Source organism: Protopterus annectens, chromosome 4.part0 (genome assembly GCF_019279795.1).
Source record: "Protopterus annectens isolate FY-2018-M chromosome 4.part0, PAN1.0, whole genome shotgun sequence".
In the NCBI taxonomy this organism is placed as follows: Eukaryota; Metazoa; Chordata; order Ceratodontiformes; family Protopteridae; genus Protopterus; species Protopterus annectens.
The window spans coordinates 544,542,516-544,551,847 of record NC_056733.1 but is presented as its reverse complement, the minus strand read 5'-3'; the positions used below and the strand labels follow the sequence as shown (position 1 = coordinate 544,551,847).

Here is a 9,332-nt window from a genome sequence, read left to right as displayed (position 1 = left end):
AATCATCAGAGACCTCCAAAGCAGACACCCAAACAACCTGCACTACCTGTCACAAACCAGACAACAAATAAAACACAAAATCTGTGTGCCACACAATCACAGCCCTTAAGGCAAAATAACATATCTAACACACTAGTAATAGGTGACTCTATAGTCAGGCACACTGATGTCCCACTCACTAGCCTGGACAAGCAGAAGGTTACTGTTAGCTGCCTGTCGGGAGTCAGAATCCACCACATAACACAAGCACTCAGGTCACGCCAAAACAAGTACAAATATGACTGTCATTGTTCATGCTGGTGTGAATGACCTGAGACGTACCTCCCTGGACTACATGAAAAGAGACATGGAAGAGCTGTCTGATCATGCAGCCCAGTCTGGTATGACCCTGACCCTGAGAATCATCCTGCCCTCAACAAGAATGATACCTCAGTATAAAGAAAAATGATCAATTTCAACAATTGGCTAAGCTTCTGGTGTCATTCAAAGGGGATCCAGTATCTGTCAGCCTGGGATGACATGCTCGACAAGCCACGTTGCTTCACAAGAGACGGCTTGCACCTGTCACCCATAGGCTTTCGAATACTGGCCAAGGCTCTTGCTGTCCCCATAGTGCCTTTTTTAGGCAAGGCTCAAAAGTCAAACCTACCTCCGTAAATAGCACAATTAACAAAAAACTGAGGGTTATGCTACTTAACGCCAGGAGTTTAAATCTCAAAATGCACGCGCTTGAAGCACTCCTCAGGATGGAGAACGTCGACAACTCATACCACACGTTTCGGCCACAGAACACGGACCGAAACACAAAAGGAGGGGGTGTATCCATAGAATGGCGCACTGCAACGGTTATTCCTCTCCACAAAGGAGAGGCCACAACTGACCATGGTAACTATTGCCCCATAAGCCTGACTAGACTGGTCTGCAAGGCTATGGAGCGCATCATCATGGAACTCATTAACAAAGACTTTGGGAACCTCCAAACACTTGACCTGACCCAGTTCGGCTTTGTTAAGGGCAGATCATGTCTACTAAACCTGGTTGATGTCTTTGAGACAGTCACCAAAGCCATTGATGAGGAGAAAGGTGGTTCACACGGCCTACCTTGACCTTGCCAAGGCTTTCGACACCATTCCCCACTCGGGTATTACAGAAAAACTCACCAGCCTGAACATAAACCCCTAAGTCACAAGATGGGTTGCCAACTAGCTTACAGACAGAACTCACACGGTAAGAATAGCGGGCTCTAAACCATTCACAAGTGGTGTCCCGCAAGGCTCGGTTTTGGGACCCCTACTGTTTGGCATATACTTCTCAGAGGTACAGGCAAACACAGGAGGACTATGGCAGACCAAGTTTGCCAATGACTGCAAACTGGGAGCCATAATTGACTCTCCGGCTGACACGGACATCCTCCAAAAGGGCCTTACTGAGACGGACACCTGGTGTCAAAGTCATGGCCTCAAGCTAAATGCCAAAAAATGCATAGTCATCCCATTTGGGAAAAACAAAACACCCACGAATTACCACATAGGTTGCATACAGAAGAGGTAATAAGAGATCTGGGGACCCAGGTAGATAGTAATCTCTCCTTTGACAATCATATTGCCAAAGTAGTTAGGAAATCCTTCTATGTGGCCCATCTAATTACTAAAGGGTTTGCATCTAGAAATAAAGAGGTTATAGTACCCCTCTGCTCGTCACTCATTAGACCCATCATAGAGTACAATGCCCCATTTGGGATGTACCTCACAAGACACTTCCAACAGCTGAAAAGACCACAAAAGTACCTTACCAAGAGGATTACTGGCCTCAAACATATGTCCTATGCAGCCTGACTGAAAAAACTCCGGCTGTACTCAGTGGTATATCGCTTACTCAGAGGTGATCTCTGCCTGTCTTACAAAGCCATGTCCAACTCAGAATTGATGGACATGCTCCACCTCAAGAAATCCAAGTCACTGTGAGCCACACACTCTAGTGAGCTAAACCTCGCCACAACAATAAATAGAACATGCTGGAGGGATAGATTCCTGTCACAGAGACTCCCCATGCTTTGGAACAAAATTCCAAATTACATCAGGCAAAGCCCCTCACTAACACTCTTCAAGAGAAACCTTGACGAGAGGATGGGTAACAGAAAATACACTCCTGGGATCACTTCACTGGCTCTGCTTGACAGAGGATCAGTTAATTAATCAATGGGGTGGCAAAAGCTGACATTGTGAAATGTGCCAAAAAATTCAAGGACCTGATGGAGAAGGTCAATGATACATAGATCTGCTTTCCAAATATGTCCATTGCCCTGGACTCTCAGTTCAGGGGATGGACAGTAGAACTTTCCTTGGCTATTTCTTTCTTGGTGGTGGCTGCTACCACTATGGTATCAACTACTAAGCCCTTAGCCTAATGTGGTTGGTCTTCAGGAGCAGAAAGAATTTTGTCAGGTCTCTGGGGGACTGGTTCAACAGAGTCAGGAGCCTTCCAAGCCCACTGAGTGATCAGTTTAATTAAGTCATCAGCTGGTGGGTAACCCAGGAGGTAGATGGGTGGACACCAAAGGCCTGCAAGTACACAGATTCCTCAGAAGATGTATCTTTGGCCTTTCATTCACCCCTCTATTTTAGGATCTCAAGAATGTCTGGCTAGGCTTATAAATGTCCTCGGGCAGATAACCTAGTACCTACCTATGAACCTACACCAAATCCTTCACTTTGCAGGCACTCCATAACTTCAACTTCTGTTTTTTTAACTTCTACTTTACTAATCTTCATTTCTACATTCCCTCTTTTTGATTTTATTTTTTTATTGTGAAATTATCCATATCCAGATACCTTTGCCTGGATCTCTTTTGGAATATCTTTGGGGCTGCCTTCTTTATATTGATTAATTTGGCTTTCTCCTTTGCATAAATATTGTACCATATCATATCTCTCTTTCTTTCCCATGTCCTTATTTCTTTATTATACTTTTCAAATATCTCTAGGTTTTGTTGTTTATATTCGTGCACTTCCAAAGATGCTTCTTTTTCCAAACAGATCAAGGTTTCTTGATCTATATACACAATACACAAATCTGTTGTATTAATGAACACAATTTTTTATTTGAAGCTTCTGACAGTTTTCCAGTGAAAGTAATTTTCTTTCCTCTAATTTCTGTAACCTGTGTAGGGGAAATGATGCTATACAAGATACAGTGTTGAGGCGAGCTCCGATGAATTCCATGTCCTGAGAAGGGATTATCTGAGATTTCGCAGGATTGACCGTGATGCCCAACTGATGGGATAGCTTCATAATGAAGTCTGTAGTCTGCAGTAATAGATGCCTGGTGGGAGCAGTGAGGAGCCAGTCATCCAGATAAGGAAACATTCAGACTCCGTGCAGCCTCAGATGTGACATGACTGCTGCTATACATTTGGTGAGCACCCTGGGGGCTGTGGTGAGGCCAGAGGACAGCACTCTGAATTGGAAATGACTGGCTCCTATTCAGAAGCGGAGAAACTTTCTCGAGAATTTGTCCACTTTTATATGGTAATACACATCTTGAAAGTCAACAGAGCACATCCAATCATCTTTTTCTAAGAAGGGGAGAATTGACTGAACTATAACCATTCGGAATTTTGTCTGTTGGACAAATTTGTTTAGAATGCTGAGATCCAAAATTGGTCTCCAGTCCCTTGTTTTCTTTGGCGCTAAAAGGAATCCTGAGTAAAACTGGATCCTGATTGGTCTGGTGGGACTTCTTGGATGACTCTTTTTTTTACCAGCTTTTGTACTTCTATTGCGGCTTGAACTCTCTGAGTAGGTGGAATGTCAGGGAATCTTGCTGGGGTTCTCGGGTAAAAGGTGAAGGGGATTAAATAACCTCTGATTCTGCGGACCACCCCTGCCTCTGGGACAGCATCTTCCATTGTAACTCCACCCTCTGCCCTGACGGGAGTCTGAACCTCGTGTGTCTTGGAAAGGCTTCTGGGATTTCTTGAACCACATCTTGCCACTTCTCTGACTCCAGGAATAGGATCATTGAGGACTGGAAAAATATACACCCACAGTAGACAAAGTCTTTCCATCTTTTTCACACCTGGATAGTTTCCTTTTCTTTGGGACCAAACAAAGAGGATCTGTCAAAGGCAGCATTGAAGAAGGAAGACTTGAATGGTTCCACAAACTCACATAGGCACATCCAAGCATGTCTTTCATTAGCAATAACTGAAGCTGCTGATTTGTTCACCCCTTCGGCTGCATGTGCAATGAGCCTCATGGACGAGTTTGACATAGAATCCAGAGTAGCTAGCTGGAGGCCACTTTTTCTTGGACCATCTCAGTGACTGCTCCCACCAGGGTATCTCACAGCTCTTTGACCAGATCCCTTTGAAGTCTTGTGAAATGTGCCAAAAAATTCAAGGACCTGATGGAGAAGGTCAATGATACATAGATCTGCTTTCCAAATATGTCCATTGCCCTGGACTCTCAGTTCAGGGGATGGACAGTAGAACTTTCCTTGGCTATTTCTTTCTTGGTGGTGGCTGCTACCACTATGGTATCAACTACTAAGCCCTTAGCCTAATGTGGTTGGTCTTCAGGAGCAGAAAGAATTTTGTCAGGTCTCTGGGGGACTGGTTCAACAGAGTCAGGAGCCTTCCAAGCCCACTGAGTGATCAGTTTAATTAAGTCATCAGCTGGTGGGTAACCCAGGAGGTAGATGGGTGGACACCAAAGGCCTGCAAGTACACAGATTCCTCAGAAGATGTATCTTTGGCCTTTCATTCACCCCTCTATTTTAGGATCTCAAGAATGTCTCCAAAGGAGACGTCTTCCAAGAGTGACCATGGGGAACCCTCCCCCTCACTGAAATCCATGTCCTCTGTAATAGATTCTTCAAGAGAATCAAGGTGCTTCTTCTTACACAATCTCTTCCAAGGAGGTTCTTCAGAGGAACATCTGAAGAGGACTAAGAAGAGGGGGTCTCTTTAGCAGGCAAGTCTTGCAATCTTGGTGCTTGCTGTCAAGGAGTCGAGGTTGGAGGCAGAACTGAAGAACCTGAGGTCTCAGGGGAAAATGCCAGTATCCCAGGAGCCACCTGAGATGAAGCAGTGGCCAAAGTTCTTTCCATAGCCTGAAAGGCAGGACTCCCTGAGGAGGGATGGGAGCCTGGAACCGAGACAGACATACTCGGAACCGGGGTCATACCCTGCCCTAAGTGCCCCACCTGATAGACCGGAACCAAGGATGTGTCCCCTGCTGGTGCAGCCAGAAGAGATTCAGTTGACTCCATAGAGAAACTCGGGCCAGATCGAATCCCCAGGCCTGACGGTGAAAACATGGTCCTGGGGACTGGACAGTGCTAAAGGCACTGAGGGAGCCAGAGCCAGACTCAGTGTCAAAGACAGAAGTGTTGTCAGCACCGAAGCCATCAAAACCTGAGAGGTTGTAGTCAAGAACTCTAAAGCCTGTGGAAAGGTTAGAGGAGGAGAATAAGTAGGGGATGGATGGAGAAATACCCTCTGCACCAGAAGGGAGAGGGGCCTGAGCAGATGAGGGGAGATCCCGGGCTGCCAAGATCTGATCCACCAACTTAACAATATCAACCTCAGAGAGATTTCTGGTAGAGCGCATGGACAACCCAGAAGGTGACTCTCAAGGAATGGGCTAGGGAGCTGTCCATGGAACGGGGTCTAAGGAGGGAGAATAGCTATACCTGGGTTCTGTAGATACAACCTTAATTTTATGATAATCCCTGTTGTTCCTTAAAGTTTTTTTTTTGCAGAGGGCAAACCCCCTGCTGCCCCCCCCCCCAGTTTAGGAGAAATGCACCCCCATACTACCACTACTTACATATACTAACTCCAAGATTGCCATGCCTCACAGAAAAGAGAACACTGAGTCCCTGTTTTCACACATTTGGCCCAGCTATTCCAGGACTTACACCATTAAGTCTCAGAATTTGAAGCTGTGAATTAAAAATATACATTATCAGTAAATACACTATTCATTATATTTTGATGGTAGCCATAGCAAAGAATACCATTAACCTGAATCCATTAATCTAATTCTGAACACAGTAATCAGTAATTAGTACACATCACAATGCCAGGGATTCAGTCAAACAGCAGACAATATTTAGAAGTATTGTCCAGTGATGTTCAGTAATGGTGGGCAAAAATTTTTCCTTTTTCCTTAGGTGCGACCTGAGATTACATTACTTAACAAGCTTTGGATGTAAGACCTTTTTACAGAAAAAAATATTCTTGGAGGTAATTTAGTTTATCCACAACTACAAATTAAGCTTATAAAACAGAACATTCATTGCATCATAATCATATTTAATCTATAAAAAAATCTTTTTAGGATACAATGTGCTTTGCTGTTATTCATGCACTGAACTGAATACCTATACCAGTCTGGTAACACTATAGGGTGTTACTTTTTGTCAGACAATGTTGCAGGAGAAAGATCACATCTAGTATATAAGATGATTTTTGGTTTTGAGGGATGCTGAGAAAAGCAAAAAGTTCAGTTTATTTTCTTTTCTCTGAGTTTATATGTGATCTTGGTGGTGATATGCATACAAAGAGATTGGCGATGCGGGAACTTGCCCGATTTGGAAGGAGGAGTGCACTTGCCCCCTACAAAAAGTGATTTAATACTGCTCTGCAATGCTTCAATGTCACTACTTTGAAGCACATTTTTTTTGAAAATATAGATGCTTTAGCAATGATTAATCAATTTAGATAAATAAGATGTGCTAAATGAATTCCACAAGCGTCATTTAAAAATAGGGATATTAAGTACTTGTGTATAACATATCAAACAGACAATGTCAAAGTCCATAATGCCTGATAACTAAATCTCTCATAACTTCTACTATAATTTTTTTATCGACTGTATATGTATTTGGTTGTATTCTGATTGTGTCTTGTACATCCTGGCAGAGAATTCTACAACTAAATATTCTCTCAGTGAACAAAATAGTTACCATTTGTTGCTATGAAGTGATCATATCAAGCTTGGCTCCCCTGATCTGTTGTTTTAAGCTAATGAAAAACAAACAAGCATGAACTCATCCTTGAAGCCCTGTAAGCCTCGATAAGTTCTTCCCTCATCCTTCTATAATTTTAAAGAAAAAAGGACTTACTTTTTCTAATCTTTGTCCTTTCCATATCACGCCAAGCTAACAGTTATTGCACAAAAATGAAATAAAAAAATGAAATAGGATTTCAAAAGAAAATATTTAATAGCATACATTCATTTTATACAGACTACCACAGAAAGAAAACAAAAAGTAAACATATGGATTTTATAATTTATTGAGACAACCCTGTATAATAAAAATTAATGAAAGCATTTTAAAAATAGATCTATAAACTATTTACATGAATAAACATAATATTAAAGTGCACGGAATTGTAAACTATTTACATGTATCAATACTAAAGTGCATATAATTTAGTGAAGGATCTATTGATTTTTGAATGAGATGCTTTACAAATAGCTGGTAAATGTGTGCAAATTATAATTAATAGTTCTAAATACAGACATTGGAGTTTATAGGTGTGATTCTGTATTGTGTTGTACCCTACTAAATAGGCATACACACATCTTCTTCATTTAAAGTTATTGCACGTCCATATTCCATTAAGGAAAAGAATACAAAGAAAAAACATGACGCTGCTGTTTAGATGTAGAGTCTCAGATGTCATGTCACAGCTGTTGATAACTTATGCAAAATCTCCGCACAACACATCTGTGTGAATCAATTGTAAGCTATTGCAATAAAAGGAGCCAGAAGAATATTCACACCATGTTCGGCACAGGAAACCAACACGCTATGTTTGATACACTTCAGCGTTAAGATGAGCTCAGTCAGTTCTGGGCTGACTTCATGATGATTATCTTTCAGCATCTTAAACAGGAACATGATATCCAAAGTGAGTTCCAATATTCCATTCTTTACTTGTTTTATATGCCTATAAATCATAAACAACCATTAGTAGGATGCAACAAGTATTCTGACTTTTTTTATAAAACAATGTTCATTATTAAAATTGATTTATGTTTATTACATACACCAAGAAACTTCAAACATGCTCACAGCTGGTACTGCAAATTTTGTAAAACATCTCACAATCTGAGTTTCAACAACTGGCACTATATTAACAAAATCACAGGTCTGCTGTCTTTCTCATCCAACACCAGTCATTTAGTAATGACCTTAGCTGCTACACTGGGTCTGTAAGTAGCTACTTCTTAATGTTGCTGTTAGAAGGTTAAGGTCTTTTTGCCAAAAGTACTGGTCCCAGAAATTGATATTATACATGTAAGAGAAAAATTAATTTTGTCTATCCAGTTTCACTTAAATATCTGTACTGAGTTCTGTCATTCTGTATGATAGAACACTCTATTCACTCTCTCCTCCACATGCTTAGAACTTAGACCTACGTACACTGTGCACTGATTAATACAGAACTACACATTCAATGAAAACTTTTCAACATGAGTAACTTTGCTCCCATATCTGCCATGTGGGGACTGTACTATCGCATATCATAGCATTTATATCCTACCTGCAAGGCAATGTGTGCCACAGAAGACATAATATTTTCCTGGACATACAAAAGATACATCATACTTTCTACATTGCTGAACGTGCACTCACACATCACTCACCTGCAAAATATACATCCGCTGTATTAACACTTCATCCGACATCGTACATTACATCTTTTGAAACATACTCTTAGAACACACACTGTCTCTCTTTGCTTACACAGTGTGCTAAGCTTTTTGTCACAGCAGGGATTCCACTAACCTTTCCAACACTGAAGGTGCACAGCATTTCTTCATTGTCTGATGCCACCTGAACAGAGACATCCATGCCTGATCTACCTGGCCACATTGTTTTATGTATCTTCCTATTATTATGTTCCTCAAGGCATTCATTCACCAGCCTTAAAACAAAGCCTAATTTCAATCCCCTCCCTACAAAGCTCCTCTTAGTTCTCCCATTCTGCTGACTATTCCTTCTGGAAAGTTCAGTCACATCTGCTTTAATGTACGTCCCCATTACACAGTTTTCTCTAGTTTTGCCTTTTTTAATGTTACAGTTCTTTGTGCCGCTAATCAGTTTTAGATTATCTCTTTTCAGTTACATTACTGAAAAGCATGCTGTTACAGATAGTCTGTTCTACTTTCCAGTGTCTGTTTAGGATATTTTTTAACTTTCATATCCACATGGAAGCTCCTTCTCTGTGCTCATATGCACCTCCTTCTGCATTTGGAGCAAAACTTCTGAACATGCATATTCTTTTAGGTCGTTTTTGGTCTGTAATTACCAAA

General features: G+C 41.4%; 1 protein-coding gene across 1 annotated transcript in view; it reads right to left on the bottom strand.

Annotated features, from left to right (window-relative positions):
• Positions 1–7,300: 7,300 nt before the first annotated feature.
• Positions 7,301–9,332, bottom strand: part of LOC122799429 — a 27,325-nt gene continuing 25,293 nt past the window's right edge. The window contains exon 3 of the mRNA XM_044068474.1: positions 7,301–7,963. Coding sequence (XP_043924409.1) covers positions 7,750–7,963 — 214 coding nt within the window. The 3' untranslated portion in view covers positions 7,301–7,749. The remainder of the gene's footprint in view (positions 7,964–9,332) is intronic.